At 38.7% G+C, this 18,256-nt stretch overlaps 1 protein-coding gene across 5 annotated transcripts in view; it reads left to right on the forward strand.

Annotated features, from left to right (window-relative positions):
• LOC103176376 (RNA-binding motif, single-stranded-interacting protein 1) overlaps positions 1 to 18,256 on the forward strand; it is a 125,604-nt gene that overhangs the window by 24,669 nt on the left and 82,679 nt on the right. For 3 of the 5 annotated variants that reach the window (XM_042336111.1, XM_007889854.2, XM_042336113.1), the window contains one exon: positions 650 to 820. In XM_042336111.1, coding sequence (XP_042192045.1) covers positions 650 to 820 — 171 coding nt within the window. Of the gene's footprint in view, positions 1 to 649; positions 821 to 10,936; positions 11,296 to 18,256 lie in introns of those variants that run through there. The other 2 variants (XM_042336114.1, XM_007889855.2) reach the window with 1 other exon arrangement.

An 18,256-nucleotide genomic window follows, 5' to 3' on the forward strand; every position in this document is an offset into this window, starting at 1 on the left:
TTAGAGCACTCGCTTTGCAAGTGAGAGACCTGAGTTCAATCCCCGGGGGGTCAGGGCGAAACCTTGGGGAAGTTTCCTTACTCCACACAGAGCCTAATAATAATCCCTCCAATAGAAAACAATAATAAATTGGTCATTTTCAATCCACGACTGTTTGTGGCACAATTGTTTGCCGCGTTTCACCCACAAATATACAGTCAATTCACTTTACAGTATATTCTGTGAAGCATTTTGAGATGTCTCGAAGATGTGATAAGGCACTGTATCAAATGGAAGGATTATTATTATTATTAACAAGAAGATTCTAAGAACAATTTTAAAAAATCTCCTTACATCATATGAATAATAATAATTCTGGCATTTGCTATAACGCCTTATCACGTCTTTGAGACGACTCAAAGCGCTTCACAGAATATATTGCAAAGTGAATTGACTGTATACTTTGAACTCCATGTTTAGAGATGCCATTTGAAATCCTGAAATCATTTTGTAAAACTATTTGGGTTCTGCCCCTTCCAGCATGTCTAAGCTGATTTGATTTATTCTGACATTACAGATGACTCTACCTGTGTTGTGGGTTTGCTTGCTCAGCACTGTTGAAGTGGTAGCTTTTAAGTTTAACCATTTTTTTCTCTTCCTCCATTTTCAGCAACCACAGTTTCGATCATTTTCTGCAAACAAGTCCCGATCCACATTAAGTCCAGGGTTTCCCTCCCAGTGGCCAAACACAGTACCGGGCTGGAGCAGCTATCACTTTCCCCGAAGGAGCAACATGCATTATCAAACTGCGGCTACTTATGCCTACAGAGCAGGCCAGACCGTGAGTGCACTTCAACATACTTACAGTATTCATCATCTTACTTAAAGATTGATGGTTTGTCAATTCTGTCATATGCTGTTGTACACTAATTCAGGCGCCCACTTAAACATCACGGTCATCAAGAGCTTGAATGAAACTAGATTCACTTTGCTTTGACCTACATTCATGAAATCGCAGTTTAATGTAACCCAATTAATTCATGTAATTGTTTTTGGTTTGGTTTCTTGCCTGCTAAAGGTTTGTGTTCTGGAGTGAGGAGAATGGTTTTGGTGGAGAGCTGTAGCTTAGTGGTTAGACCATGAGTTTGAAACAATCCTCAGGGTTTTGGTGTGTTGTGTTTACCTTGACTTATGATCACATTGGCTAAGAATGTTCTGATTACCTGGGTTCAGGAAGGCCTCTTGCTCTCTGTATCGCTCCTCTGTTACTCTGCTCCCTGTCAGTCAGTCGGGTGTTGAGTGATCTTTTAGGTATTTCTCCAGTTCTAGGTGACACCAGACATCATGAATTCCAACTGGCCTGTGCCCGATGTTTCAGCCACACCTTCTCTCCCCTCGACCACAATGGTGGGGTTGGGAGGAGGGGGGCGTCTGAAGTGGATCTGCTTTGTAAAACTCTTGAAAATTCATTGAAAACAAATGAAAGGTTTTAGGAAACATGAGGAATATTTACAGAACAAAAATCTCATTCAGGGGTTAAGAAACACAAAAGCATCTATTTTTATTGTTAATCTTTGTGGCCAAACTATTATTTTCCGTACAGCAGCATCTGTTTAGCCTGTGTTTGATTCCTGTGGAAGGTTGGCTTATTTCGCAGTTGGGTGGGTGTCACGTCAACAACAAGTAGAACATTCAGTCTGTGCCTTCACTGAAGTTTAATATCACACGATTAGAGGGATTTACTTGGTACAATGCGTTGCTGAGAATTAACACTTAGTAAAATATATAGAAAATGCACATCCCATTACTGATATTAGGTCTCCTTAATTCTGAAAAAATTAAACCAATAGGGATTCCTGATAAACTATTTCGATTCATTTTGTGTCATATGGTATTCATTGTTGAAATTGTCAGTGTTTTCTTTGCTGCGAGCAGATTTACACTGCCGTGGGTTTCCATGTTATAGTTTCCATGTTTTACATCTTTCCAGACCAATTATTGTACAAATAAAGAAAAATGGTTTGGGATTTGAGTCACAATATTAATTTGCAGTGGTGAAACATGAGTTACACTAAACAATAAACTCTCTCTCTCTCTATGTATATATATATATTAATATATTAATATTTTCAGGCATTTTTCCCTTTTCTCTTCTGTCCTAAGGACATTTGACTTGTTTTTCCTTCCACAGAGGTATGCAGTCTAAAAGCGCAAGCCTTCAAATACAGTCACTACACTTTACAGTAAAATCCTTGCGTTTCATATTTCACATTGGCAGGACATCTAAAAGCGCTTTACAGGATTCACTCCAGTGTGTAGGACTGTATTTTGAAGGTGAACACAGCAACCAATTTACACACAGCAATGTTCCAGTTTACCAAATAAACTAGTATTACACTTTCAGAGTGCTTTGAGATGTTTTGATGGCATAATAAAGGTGCTATATTAAATGGTATTATACTTAGACCTTAGATTATTCAATTTATTAAAAGTAATAATAATCCTTGCATTTGATATAGCGCTTTTCACATCTTATCGACGTTTCAAAGCGCTTCACAGAATAGATTAAATTGAATTGACCGTATATTTGTGGGTGAAACGCGGCAGCCAATAGTGCACAGCAGTGTCCCACAAACAGTCGTGGGTTGAAAATGACCAATTTATTATTGTTTTGTTTTTTGGAGGGATTGCCATTAAGCGTGTGGAGTAAGGAAACTTGTCCAAGGTTTCGCCCTGCCAATAATCATTGCATTTAATATAGCGCCTTATCACATCATTATTATTAAAAGTAAGAATGAACCCATCGCTGCCCTCTTTGTCTTCCCATCAATGTTCCTCCACCTTCATAATCACCCAGTATTTTAATTCACTGGTGTCTCTTTTTCTAGATGTGACCAGGATAACCATACCCCACCCCCTGCCCCCCACAGAATGTGAAACGCTTCTCAATGTTCTGTTAAATGTTTGTGATAAACCCAGTGCAGAGGGGAGTCTGGATGGAAAGACAGGTCTTTGCTTGTGTTGCTGGTTTGGTTACATGTTCTCCAGCATCACAATTGTTTATTCTGCCATTATCCATCTGTCAGGCTACCACAGGCTTCTGTCTCCCGGCTTCATTCTGTACTCCCAGCATAATAGTCTCTAGCACACAATTTAATGGAGTCCGGTAGCGTATTGCTTAGAGCACTCGCCTCGCAAGCCAGAGGACTTGGGTTTGATTCCCGGGCAGATCGAAACGCTGGGCAAGTTTCCTTACTCCACACACCTCTGTTTATCTAACAGTAAGTAGGAACCCGGTTGTTAGTCAATTGGCAGATCACATTTCCAGAGGAAATAATCTCTTAAAATTTTTTTTTAAAAAAAGATGTGATCACTCAATTCATTCTAAATAAATAAATAAATAACAATAATAATTTGGTCACTCAATCCATGACTGTGTGAGGGACGCTACGGTGTGCAATCGGCTGATGTGTTTCGCCCACAAAATATACAGTCAATTCACTATACAGTATATTCTGTGAAGCGCTTTGCGTGATAAGGCGCTGTATCAAATACAAGAATGTTGTTGAGAAATCCCAAAGTGCTTCACAGAAGATATTGTCAAGTGTAGTGACTGTGTATTTTGCGGGCGAAAAGCTATTAAAACAATCTGTACTGTCTGTCCCATCTTCCAAGTTTCGGTCGATGTACCTTTGCTCTACATTAACATTGCCTGGTTGAACATATTAGGTTCTGAGTTTTTATATATACCTTTTAGGATCTTGAAGGTTTCCCCTGAACCTTCTCATTGTCAGTGTGAATATTTCCAGTTTCCGTAGTTTCTCATAACTCAGGGACCTAATTACAGCAATCAATCAATTCTGTGGCCCTTTGCTGCACCTCCTCCAATGTTTGTTCTGTAATATTGTGTGCAGGGTTGCGCTCACTACTCCAGGTGGGATCGGACAAGTGCCATGTACAAGTTCAGAATCATTTCCTGTGAATTATGTTCTACCCCTCGAGCTGTACACCCCAAGTTCCTGTTTGCTTTCTTTACTGCCATCGCACATTCTGCTGAGTGTTTCAGGAATCTATCCACTAGTGCTCCCAATCCTCTCGTGTAACCTGCAGACGAATGTAATTTAGTTTAGCTTCCCACTGTTTATTCTCTTTCCTTAACACCCTCCCAAAGTCCCTTCGCCTCGCTACCTCCCTCGCCTCCTTCAAGGAACGTCTCAAGATCCTCCTCTTCGACTGTGTCTTCGGCCACCCTCCTACCCCCACTCTCCCCGCCCTCCACCCTTCCTGATTGTGATCTTGTAATGTTAATTATATATATATATATTAAAATGAAAGTGTATTTATTGTCAGGATTTCTTGCAGTGAATGTTCTTGTTTTGACGTCACTGTGTTAATAAATGTTCTCTGGGATGTAATAACTAAGTAATGGAGAAACGTTACATTGGAATATCGTGAAGATTGTGACATTACAGATGAACGTCGCGCCCGTTTGTCAAATCGTTAGAATATGTTTTGAAAATCCTAATTCGCTGGATATTTACTTGGTTAGAAATAATTTGCAAAAGTTATAAGATTTCCAGAAAGTGTCTACAAAGAATAAAACTGGTGACAAAGTGCTGTTTCACATTAGTTTCTATCAGATCACATCTTGTGTGGCACTTTGCTAAGGTAGCATGAGGGATTGCATTAAATAACTTGTTATAGTGCTATATGATACACGGCTGTGGGAAGCCCTGATGTGTGTATCAGCACATAAGGAAACTATTAGGTCTCGGCAGTAAACAATTCTAAATGTCTCTTTCCCAAGTGCCACGATTCTTAAATGTTCCACAATATCGGGAATGTTTTCTTCATTCTTTAACTTGCTTGTTTGCTTTTTTTTGCTATCTGGAATGTGAAATAGTTGTGTTTCGCATAGTTTCACCAGGTTTAGCAAGTCTAATGATTGTCGGGAGGTCTATTGGCAGCAATCATAGTGAACCTACACCCACTCAATGTTTCTTTCTTAATAATTGAGTGTTGAATTGCATTGTGACAACTGAATTAGCACAAAAAATTGTGAATGAAGTACGTTACCTTAGACATAGTGTTCAGAACTGCTCACAGTACAGTGTTCTAAATGGGGTCTTAACAATGAATTATGAGAGTTAAAATAACCTGTAAACATCCTCAAATTGTAACTCAACTTAGTTCATTTACTAATTGATCCAGATTGCGCATTCATTTGCATGTTAATGTGTAGGTGAATATGGAATAAATCCTTGTTAGGAGTAACTAATAATAATAATAATCCTTACATTTGGTATTGATCCTTTCATGTCAGGAGGACATCCAACAGTGCTTCACAAGATATTCTGTAAAGTGTAGTGACTGGGTGTTCTGTGGGCGAAAGTACACACAGCGGTATCCCAAAAAACAGCCGTAAAGTGGACAACCTATTTTATTTGGGGGATTGTTGGCCAGGACATCGGGAGAGAGAGAGAAACTCCCCTCTCTTTTCGAATAGAGCCACGGGATCTTTAACGTACACTTTAAGAAGCAGACCAGTGCCTCGGTTTTAATGTCTCATCTGAAGGACGGCACCTCTGACAATGCAGGTCCCCCCACACCGTACTGAAGTGTCAGTTTAGTTCCAAATCCTGACGTGGGGCTTGAACCCACAACTTCTGACTCAGAAACGAGAGTGTTATTGACGGAGCCAGCTTGAAACACACTTTCTCACTTTCAGGGGTGATTATAATTCAGCTGGTCTATTTACAGTAAATCTATAAAGGCAGCGTAAATAATTTTTTACTTAAAGAATTTAGTGAGATCCATTTGCAGTTGTGTGGTAACTGTTCAGCACCCTTTTTGGCCACATGATCGTTCAGGGCCTGAATCTCAGCCTGCTGTAAATCTTGGTTTTCTCTCTGCGTTCTCATATCCCTCAAGTCCCCAAGATAAACACACTGCTGTAGGTCTGAATTAATGAAAGATCAGTCACAGGGCACTGGAGGAAAGCTATCTGTCTGAGGGAAAGGGAGGGATGCTTGGAATGCTGCGAGAAATGCTAAGATATCACATTTCACTGAGATCCAAAGCAGCATTTAGTTGCAGGAGGAATGAAATGCTGGTCATATTTAAAAGTTAAAGTTTTTTTTTAACAGGCAGCTGGACTCGAAGCTGAAGAAACATGTTGAACAGATTTGACAACAGAAGTCGCATCTTTTAAAACTTTTGAGCGGAGAATATAACAAGAGGCCCAGCTTCAAAATGTTTTTTTAAAAAAAAGGTTTAATCTCTCGCCTTTGAACCCGTAAATACCTAAGTTTAGTAGGAATGGGGCAAAGGTCAAAAGTTGCTGCATTGTGAGAAGGGTCAGCTTTTTCATGTTTTCGTTGGTATGACTATGTTTAAATATTGACCAAAGCTGCAATGTTTATAACTAGTGTCCCACAAATATCATAAATTTTGAGTCTGATGAAAGGATTAATGTATAATGTATTTAATAGACTGAATGGTCTTTTCCACTTCTCGATGTATAACCAAACTCTCCTTTTCTCCACCCATCTGTACAACGGGGAGTGAGTGAGAGGCAAAGTGACGAGACAGGAGACATAGGTTGTGGTGAATTTAATGCTCATTTAATGGAATAGACAGAATGAGGATTTTTGGTTATGTTGGATTTACGAGTTAGCGGATAAATAAAGTTTTGAGAACAAGATGCCGCCTTGCACTATATAGATATAAAGTAGTTGGACGATAGAAATCAAGGGTGTGATACAGCTTTCTGAAATATAGGGATTAACTTGTGTAATATCCAGGGCTTTACTACTATCTAACAGGTTCTGTTTACCTCTATCCCTACGTAGGTACAATAGTTTCAGATGATAATCAAAGGTTTTTTTGGCCAGCCGGGTGTCTGACACATTGCGGAAGCCCATCACCGTGCTTGAGAATCCAAGCCAAGCTGAGAATTCCATATATCCCACCTACACATGGAAATCCCACCGTATCGATATAATAACGGTGTTTAATATTCAGCTAAAAATAGGACATTGTGTGTGAGCAACAATGTATAAGGTAATAGAAAAGCAATAGTCATTTCACTTTGAATCAGTTACTTTTAAGCTAAGTGTGCTTTTAATGTAAATGTGCAACTTAATCTAGGAAGTTTATAAACCAATGTAGCAGGAAAAATAAATTGAAATATAATGTATCAACTGTCATGTAAACCATGTTAATCATACAAGTGGGTTCATTCAGAAACTTTTTTAAAATGTGAGGTGAATCCATTTCAGCCGACATTGCTGATAAATATATTTGAGTTGTTTTCTTTGCGAAAGTTTAGACAAAATTGCTCATTCTCCAAGAAACAGCTATGTCTGACTTGTGTGCTCGAGTGTTGGTGTGTTTTACAGTGCAATATGCAAATCGTATTTCCCTTTAGCTTTGTTTTAAACTTACTGCATTGGTCATTCACATCATGGTTCTCTGTGGGACCTTGCTGTGTGCAGTTTGCTTACAATTAATCAGTACTACACTTCTCAGTAAAGTCTGGTCAAGTGGTTTGAAACAGATTTTGCCCACAATGTACAGCCAATTCACTTTATAGTATATTCTGTGAACCGCTTTGAGTCATCATGAAATGCAAGATTATAACATAACATAACATGTAGGAGCAGGAGGAGGCCATTCGGCCCTTCGAGCCTCTGCCCCGCCATTCAATCATGGCTGATCTTCTAATCTAACTCCAGCTAATAACCTGACGCTGCCTTATCCCCATATCCCTTAATCCCTTTTGCAATAAGAAATCTATCTATCTCAGTCTTGAATATGTTCGAGGACTGAGCGTCAACAGCCCTTTGGGGTAGTGAGTTCCATACATTCACCGCCCTTTGAGTGAAGAAGATCTTCCACAATTCAGTGCGAAAGGGCTGCCTCTGATTTTCAGGTTGTGACCCCTGGTTTTAGTTTCTCCAACCAAGGATAATTATTATTATTATCATCATCAGGTGATCAGGTGTTATCTGTCAAATGCCAGGATTATTATTACATGTTCAACAGTAACACTTGACATTCCCAAAAATCAAGATCAGAAATTCTTTGATTTTAAAAAATCTCGCTGGGAGGTGGATTGTGTTTGGAGGCAAAACAATTAATAGAGGAAATACATTAGAAACACAAGGGTTCAAGAATGATAAAGGAATTAAAAGTGGATTTATTACATTAAAACTAAGATTAGAGGGAATTAACTCAATTTTCTTGCATTTCCTGACCTCTGCTCCCAAACAATCGCGGATCATTCTGTCTTCCTGAACCCTACTGTAGCAGCTACTGCAGAGATCTGTGGAATAGAAAGCTTTTTAATTGCTTTATTGGGACAGTGTTTGCAATAGCTCTAGTCAGCCATTTCTTACCTGTGTGTGGGTTTGCTTCGCTGTGAGAGATACGAAAGTACTGCTGCGTTCAACATTTTGTTGGAGTTGACATTTTTGTTTGGGGCCACAGTTGGAGGGAAGTGAATACTTTGTTTGGCTGTTGGCAGAGTTCCTGCACTGGAGGCTGATAAATTACTGTTGCTGTCATTTCGCATTGCTTGGCACTATTTATCCAGATTGCGAACTTTTTTGTTTTCGTTTATCCAGGTTGTTGCTGGTATGACATTTAGTAATAATCCTGCATTTGATACAGTGCCTAATCACGTCTTCAAGACGTCTCAAAGCGCTTCACAGAATATACTGTAAAGTAAATTGACTGTATATTTTGTGGGGCGAAACACAACAGCCAATTGCACACAGCATGTCCCACAAACAGGCATGGATTGAGTGACCAAATGATTATTATTATTTTTTTCACAGCCAAATTAGTGTTACAACTAAATGACCAACTACACTCAATGTTAAATTGTCAGTGTAATTGTCATAAGTCAGGATCAAATGTAGATTGGATAAAACTAAGATAATTGAATAGAAACAATGATCTGGCGCCACCTGATCTCGCTGACTGGCCAACAACAACACACGTTGTAGCAGCGACACTGCAGAGGGTTTGCTTGTGTGCTGAACTCTGAAGATGGACGCACTGATCTCTGTGCCCACATGTTCGTTGTTGACACAGTGGTGCTGTTCTTGTGTTGCCTTATTATTCAGCAGTAACGTGGTTTTCTTGGGATTCATTGGATTTAGATTGACTTCCAAGCCAGTTCAAAGTGTCTGCGTCCATTAAACTAAATGGAAGTACTCAGGCAGACAACATATTGTTTGTCACTGCAATTCCCTGAGCTTGGCAGAGGTGGCTCACAAGACACTTCAAAGGATTCCAATCTTCAGTATGAGATTATAAATAAAAATGTATTTATTTCTATTAGAGTTAGGGGAGAGCATTGAGTAAAAAGTACTCTTACCCCCTCCTAACTATACTTCCTGTAAGTAAGAGAAACAACATTGCCTTATCTAGGTTTAGTAAAGGAATGTAAGGCATTGTTACGCGCTTGCTTCTATTCAGTTAACTGTATGCTCATTACACAATACTCTTATCTTATGAAATGGAACATTTTATTAATCTCCTGAATCTAAGATGTATTGGGAACTGGGTCCTGGGTCCCAGGAAGGTTAGTGAAAAAATCAGCTTAGCTTGTGTGTTCATCAGTACTGTTTGGGGAGTCAGGCTTCCTGTTGGAATTCCTTTAACAGAAAACCCCCCTGGGACGCGCTTGTTTTCTTAGGGAAACAAATCCTTTGTTTCCATTGGCTGATATTGTGTTTTCTTTTCATTTTGCAGTTTAACTGCTTCATGTTTTCTGTTGGAATATCAGGGATTGAGTTTCCCTTTTTTATTGTGGCAAAAAAAGCAGAGCTATCCAATTGGCCTCAATAACATAAAAGAAAATTATTGTATGTGTTCGGGGTAATATTGTATTTTTGTAAATACTCAACCTGAAGCTGAACTCGTCTGTTCCATAAGCCTCAGACTGTAGTCAACAACTTGCATGTATATAGTGCCCCTCACACAGGGCAGCCCCTCACCAAGGGACGTCTTTCACGCAGGGCAGCCCCTCACACAGGGCAGCGCCCCTTGTAGGACATGGAATCACATCTGCCACAGGGGCAGCAAAACTACTTGCTGTGCAGTTGAGGAACGCAATTGTCATGAGATAGGACCAAATTATTATCCTGAATTAATTCTGCGTAAAGTTCATTAACTGACCTGTTAAGCGACTTAACATAACACATGCATTCAGACATGTTGGAAAAGGCAATCATTTCACATTCCACAGCCTCCTGTTAGGAAATAAGCAGTGGTTTCTGCTCGGAGATTAAACAATTGTGTTAATGTTGGCAGGACTGGGTACTAATGTAACACATTCAATGATGTCAGTTCAGCCCCATTGTACTGCGGGTTTTGATTTGGCTCCAGTTGCTGATAAATAACTTTAGTACGACTTTCAAAAGTACAAATAACTTGATAGTGAAGATGAAAAGTTAAATTGTAATTATAAAATTGCATCACACTGCAGTAATTTACCAGCACCATTGGATGAACTGTTTTTCTGAGTGAAGAATAATAATGCTTAATGTGCTCGGATACAAGTGTTAAATGGAGGATTCTGAGCAGAAAACGCCCAATGGATAAAAAGGCTAGGAATGGAGGAAATGAACCGATGTCACAATGACATTGTCCAGTACTGTATCTCCAGTGAGTGGGGGTTAGCACCATCAGATAGGTTTCGTATTTTGCGGGAAGAAAGACGTGCTATTATTCTGATTCTGTCTAACCTTGTCAGGGTAACTTTGTGGTCGGCTACGTTTTAGCAAAGTTAAACAATAGCAAACGCAATGTTATGTGTGTAGGATGTACAAGGTTTAATACTGCAAAGCAGCTTCAAACTCTGCCAGATTTGGCATTATTTAACCACACCTTCTTCCTTCCAGCCTCCCCTCCCCTCCCCCTCCACCCTCCTCTCCTCCCTGCTCATGTTCTTTGGGTTCCGAGGCCCATGACGTGAAGCTGCGGTGGTTCAGAGCTTATTGATCACTTCAGGGCATTCCACTGTTTATCTCTGTTGAAACAGGAGCGAAATACACTCACACAAAGGATCCGACTTACAGATCGCCTTGAAGTCACCGATTGCAGTGTGCCTTTGCCTTCTCTATTCTGCAGTTGATCTCTTAGTAACACACAGATACATCAAGCCAGAAGCAAAGGAAGTGCTGAAATAAGTCTGTGTTCCTGTGCTGGAGGCAGGCAGACATTTCCATCTTCATGGGCAAAGTGTGGAAACAACAGATGTACCCCCAGTACACTTATTATTACCCTCAGTATCTCACAGCTAAGGTACAGTAAAGTCTTCTTTATATTAACTGGAGTAACCAGTACATGTACCTACACGCTCTTTGTTTCAAAGGGAAAACGTATAGATGTTTTATGTGTGGTTGTGTGTTTCACAATCATTGCTATTAAGCTGGCCTTGTAAGTGAAGGATATACCTTATCTTCAATGTAACATTAGTGGATTAATCAGTTGAGTAACGTCTAGACTGTTTTAAACATTAAAATGGCATTTGTTCTGTTGTAACTCCATGGCACCAGTGATTGTTTGTTGGCTGTTCCTTTTTATCCTTTTCCCCAAAATCTTCATTTCCTGAGTCAGTCAGTCAAACACTTTTTTCTTTTCCTCTCAATAAACACGATTTGTAAGCTCCGTAAAGCCAGACAACTTTTTGAAAAGTTGGTTGCACTTTTAAAGTATAATTAGATGCACAGCTACCTTTGTGCTGCATTATCTGTAGCTTTGTATACTTTTGTAGAAGGTATTTGCCAAAGGGTAAATGGCAGAGAATGCAAACTATGGTCAAGGCTCAATAAGGCCAATGACCATCATTGACCCCAGTGAAACCCTATGGGTGTGGCAGCTGAGGCTTTATCACCACTGAACTATTTAGTGTTTTGGGTTTCTCTTCAAATGAGAGCAGGAAATGGTTTCACCCACATGGACAAGATTATGAGTGATCATGTCAAAAACCAAAATAGCTATCAGTGATCAAACAGACAAATAGTCATAAGTTCCTGCAGTTTACAATTTCCAGTTCGGAGTTTAAACTGCAGATGTGTGTTGATGTGTGGTCAGAAAGGGTGTATCTGCTTTTTGAAAACAGGGAATAAAAAACATTTTTTCTCAAAGAGTTAATTCCTCCAATGTGTTGTTTTAAATTTCCAAATTGATCCATTGGTAGAAACAAAACAAACTTAATATTAGCTAATGTTGCTTTTGGTCGATAAAGTGCAATACAGACATATGTTCATATTGCTTTGCCACGATTACCTTATCCCATATTTGGTTCTGCTGTGGACTTGTATTAATATTGATGACGTCTCATTCTGAAGATAGATTGTAATTATAAAGGTCATATATCAATTCAATATAGAAACTTCTCTTAACAATGTAGAGTTGTGCAATAAAGTAGGAATATGCAGTTGATGCACAAAAACTACCAACTAGAAAATATTGTTCTTCTTTACTTAGAAACATATTAATTATATCTAAATTATTTCTAAATTAGCTCTTGTTTTCAAAATTGAAAGAAACGTAATCAGTAGTGGAACCAGGACCTCTGATGCTGTGACGGTCACTGAAATTGCTGCAAAGAAAAGTTTTACACATTGAAACGGTGATCCAATTAGATGTAGAGAATGCAGTTTGAAATGCAGAATTTTGGAGATAAAATGAGCCTGCACTATTAAGCACAAAGTGGCTGTAATGCAAGTGTCCATGTCCCTGATTACATCTCAAATAATACATTACAGCAAATGTTGTACAAACCTGCCCCGTGTGTGAGTGTGACATGAATCCTGGAGGCCACGTTTCACTTTTATACGTTTCTCAGATAAATGAAGTACATCGAGATGTCTCAAAGGTGTGATAAGGCGCTAAATCAAATGCAAGGATTATATTATTATCAATTTATTTATTATAAAGATGTCCTTTTTGTCTCTAAGCCTAGATAATTAGTAATTTTAAATGACTATAATATAATTATGTTGTACGAATTTCATTGCTATAGCCTAAAATTCACTGTTATCATTTTGTTGTGCATTGATAATTTTAATATGTTGGGACGTTTCCAATGTATTACCAACCAGGTGAACATTTATGTTAATGTATGACTTGAGTTTGGAGTTTGATGTTTTATTTCATTTTGGCTTCAAACAAAAAACAAAATGTTTTTCTCAGAAATAACTAACATAGAGGTTTTAGTCCCCTTCACTACAGAAAGGCACCTTGAAAGAGAGTTTAAAAAAAAACAAATGTTTAATTTATTTGTGCCATTTGAGAATATATGTGAGATCCAAAAACTTAAATGAATATTATTGGAAAACCCATTGCTCAACACTACCTATTAGACAGCATATATGTTTAATAAGTGTATCTAAATTATGCATTAATGAACACCTGAAAGTCTGGCTTTTCACTTGCGTGATACTTATAAATAAAACATTAATACATTCAGGCGACACAGTCTGGCTTTTGCAGAGAAATTAACCCCAATTTAATACATTAGCCAATTGCAAGCTGGAGTCCTGGCAGCTCATGTTTAATTCAGCTAATGGGCTGTTAGTTTGCATTCTATTGGATAAATAAAGAAAGATTATCACTGCAAATACAATACTAAGCTTTCAATGGGGGATATAAATAGCTACTCCAATGGCTCAGTTGCTAAAGCCTCTGCCCGCTGTGTGTGTGTTCAAGTGAACCACCATGGTGGGATGGGACCCTAGAATCAGGCCCCCTGGAATGAGGAAGCAGAAACAACTAACCAGCGACTCTACATCCTCCTCATAATCACCCTCCAACATTGACCCCTTCTGGACAGAACACGTGAATTGGAACTATTTGAAGTTTGGCTATAATTATTTAGCCCCAAACTCCTCGCCATGGCTGTATAGTCTGCTGAATTTTGGAGACCCAGGCTAAAGCATTAACAATAGACACTCTTATAAAAATAATAATAACATTAAAAATAATAATGTTTGCATTTGATATCACGCCTTATCACGTCGTTGAGAAGTCTCAAAGCGCTTCACAGAATATACTGTAAAGTGAATTGACTGTATATTGTGTGGATGAACCTCGGCAGCCAATTGCACACAGCAGCGTCCCAGTAACAGTCATGGATTGAGTGACCAAATTATTATTTTTTTAAAAAAAATTTGGAAAGATTATTACCTCCAGGAGATATGTGGGATGTAATGAAGGGCATTAGTTAATATATAATAATCCTTGCATTAGTTAATGACTTCAGAAAAAGAAGGGTGTTGAAATGTAGTCACGTAACTGTGTTTTCTAGATTTTTTTACATAAAATGAGTATTTCAAAACCACAAATTCAGCCAAGAAATATTCCTACAGTATTTACAGGCAGGAATGAAAACTTCCATTTCAGTGTAAAGAAATAACATTGGATTTTTTGCTGCTGAGTGATTGTGGTTTAAAGTATCAGCTGACTCTCAGTGCTTGCTGATAAATGGGTGTATGATTTCATAAACCAGAACCTTAAGTGAAATTTAAGAACGTATAATGTTTTATTTTCACTTTGGTTATGATGTCTGTACTTGTTGTGCTTTTTTTTAAGTAATAATAATAATAATAAGCAATGTTCAACCAGCATTGTCACAGGAATGTTTGTCCTCAGCGAAGTGCTCGGTCTGAGACACCATGAAGGGCGCTATAGACAGTTGTTGTTGTTAGTATATTGGTGCAAACAAGGCTGGATGGAAATCCTTCTTCCCCAAGTCGGGAGAGATTACCATGAAACAAGGAAAAGGATAGGCAGTAACCTCAGACCTTAACTCATTTGTTCTGTTTGTGATGGTGAATCGTTTACACATAACACTGGCTTCAGAGACGAGTTCTAATGCTGATTCTTCTTGTTTGAATGCAAGGAAACCGTTACATGTATCTGACTGTCCTAAAGAGGTGAGGTGCAGATAAATTGAGGCTAGAGCTTTAGGTCCCCTCTAACCCAAGCCACTGCTGGGCACAATTAGCTGCCGAGTTTCACTATTTTAGTGATATCATCAAACAATAACAGTAAATTTCCAGTTTCATTGTCTCACTTGGCTATTTTTGGAACAATAGGATAACATTTTCTATCCTCCACTTTAATATTATTAAAATATTAGCTGTCGCCCCAGCTATATTATCTCCCATTTCCATGAGGCTGTGTGTGCCCTGTCTGGTCTGTTGCTGAAATCTGTTTCTAATTTCATGTGTTATCATCGTGCTTAGCCAGGATAGTTCATTGTAAAGTATATACCCTCTTTCCATATTTTCTGAAAAATTGTAGCTCTTTAACTGCGTGCTTTTTGAATCAGATCATAGAGGTTTTCCTGCTGATTGATACCAGACATCTCTTTGTGATACCGTCCATTCTTTATCTCTGTAATTGGCTCACTCTTAAGCATACAACTGACCAATTTACATGGGTGAAGATGATTAACAACATAAACTCGTATGTAATCCATAGAACAGTAGATGGTCCAGTGGTGAATCACAAAGGTTTGTGGATTTGTATATGTACACAGGTAGTTTCCTGTAATTCAACACTGACCATGTCTGTTTGTATTCAGTATTTAATGATATTGATGCTACCCATGCTTTATTGTTTCACATATATCTAGATTGTTTTAGTAGGAGCTAGGAACTGAAAGATTGATGATATACACCTTTAGAGGTACCTGAGTTTGATTCCCAGTCAGAGCGAAACATTAGTCAAGTTTCCTTACTCCACACGCCTCTGTTTACCTAACAGTAAGTACGAACTTGGTTGTTAGTTGATTAGCGGATCGCTTTTCCGGGGGTAATACACACAAAAAAATATTTAGTCACTCAATCAATGACTGTTTGTGGGACGCTGCTGGGCACAATTAGCTGCCGAGTTTCACCCACAAAACACACAGTCAATTCACTTTACACTATGTCCTGTGAAGCGCTTTGAGACGTCTCGAAGACGTGATAAGGCACTGTATAAAATGCAAGGATTATTATATTATTATAAATGATATCTTTGAAATGATATTTCACAAGTTTTCAATAGGTTTGACAAAGATTTACTTTCAATATAATTGTGAATTACCAGACAGCAGTGCAGGACAGCTTGTGTGCTTGGGATAATTTGTAAATCGCTGTGCTTGATAAAATGAGTCCTTACTTGTGAACATGGGAATTGGCTCAAAATAGTTTTAATTGCTTCTGTTGTACTCTCAGTAAGAATGGCCCAGTAATCAATACTTTAGCTTATTTCAATTTTGAAGTGATTCAATACAGCGCCTGTAACATCAAAGCACTTTGCAGAGGATTGTTACAAGGCGTGGTGACTGTATTTCAGTAACAATACGTGTCCTGGCAGCAACATATAGAATCTCACAGCCCAGAAGGAGGCCATTCGGCCCATCGTGCCTGTGCCGGCTATTTGAAAGAGCCACCAACTAGTCCCACTTCCCCGCCCTTCCCTTACCTCATAGCCCTGCACATTTTTCCTATCTTGAAATATTGTACTTTATACTCTTAAGTAGCAATGATTCTAAGTTATAAAGTCCTGTCAACTCAGTCCAAAATGGTCAATCAATTATGGAAACATTGAAAACCATTTGTTTCAATTGCAGTTGAACAATCGAATGACACACCCACTCTCACCAGCACCTCTTCCTCTCAACCTTGCAATGACAGCCCATTTAACAACCTTCATTTTCTTTTTAAACTATCCCAGGATTAGAATAAAACAAAACATGACCTACAGCAGCTTTAGTTTGTCTGTGACTCCCCAATACATTATAAAACCATTCACTTTCATTGGCATTAAGTTGTATTAATGACTTTACACAATTCCTTGAAATCTTGCTTCCTCTCAGAGTCGGGATAACCAAGTGAAACACACAGGCCATTGTGATGGTCATAACCTGGATTGGGAAGGAATGTGTAGGAGCAGGATTTGTTGACATAGATTTATATGGAATTTACAGCCATTTCCGACTTTCTGCCTTTGTGAAGTTGATGAGTAGGTCAGAGGTCCATGTGGGACAGGCGTGAATTAATGCATCCTTTCCTTAGTGAGTTTATTTTCCCCCTTAAATTCTCAATACAATTAAAATCTAGACCAGAGAAATATTCTAAACAGTAGAGTCGTGTGGCTCCTTTGGGAGCATGTATAATGCTGGACATAAGGTTATCAAACCCTGTACTTCTTTGGTATGACAGCCATTTATATTAATAAAAATATTTCCTTATGTGTAAATAGAATAGCTTTGTGCTGAGCTCCAGGCATGTTATCATAAGCACCACTGACACAAGAGAGTTATGGGTCCAGAACTTTGTAAAACAATCCCTTAATTTGGCTTCAGGTGTTTTCCTTCATATATTGTTCTTGCATTTCCTTTAACTTCACTACTTTCCTTTAACGTTTCCTCAAAAACCCACCATTGGTTTCTAAACTGCGGTATAGTAGCGATGAGCGCATTGATATTTAGATGTAAATTGTTTCTTTTCACTGTAGAATGCAATCCAATTTGTTAATGTGTGTTTTGGCAAATTTTTGAGCTACCATTGTAACGTATGTTGGAATGATATTTTGTACTGCAAGAGTGATAAATGTAGCCTAAAATATGATTGTGCAGTATTTTAAGGTCTAGCCATCTGTTGGGTGATGGGCTGTGTGTTTTCTCTCTTCTGTCTTAGTATCGTCCCTTCATTTGTCATTTTGTGACAATTCTTACTGATCAGTTGTTTGTTTTTGTAGTTATAAATTCCTCTCTGCTATTCCTTATCCTGGTTTGTTTTGAGGTAGTGTCCCAGGGTGATCACCTTGAGTTGTAATGAAAGACTCCGTTTTTATGTCAGACAGACAGACAGACAGACAGCAGGATTGATGGGATCAACCCACCAGCCATGCCCACTCCCTCTCTGATCAATAAAGCACATCAGAAAAGCGCGTCCCAGCATCACACTGTAATTTACAACTTCCTGACTTGAATCCCAGGGATTTGTATCCCATTCAGATTTGATTCAACCAACTCTGGATGAACTTCCCATGTTCCCGAGAATTAAATCTATTCACCTTGATCAGATGACCTTCCCTGCTGTGTATATAAATACCTGGACCTGGATGTGTCAGACACCCGGATGACCAAAACAAAAATATTGCAGTTCTATGTTGCGTAAGGTATGACATTGTTAATTTGATCTCTGCGTCAGAATGCCAGCACTGTGTCACTGGGTGGGGGCTGCTGGTCTCACATTATATT

Source organism: Callorhinchus milii, unplaced genomic scaffold (genome assembly GCF_018977255.1).
Source record: "Callorhinchus milii isolate IMCB2004 unplaced genomic scaffold, IMCB_Cmil_1.0 Scaffold6, whole genome shotgun sequence".
NCBI classification, from domain to species: Eukaryota; Metazoa; Chordata; class Chondrichthyes; order Chimaeriformes; family Callorhinchidae; genus Callorhinchus; species Callorhinchus milii.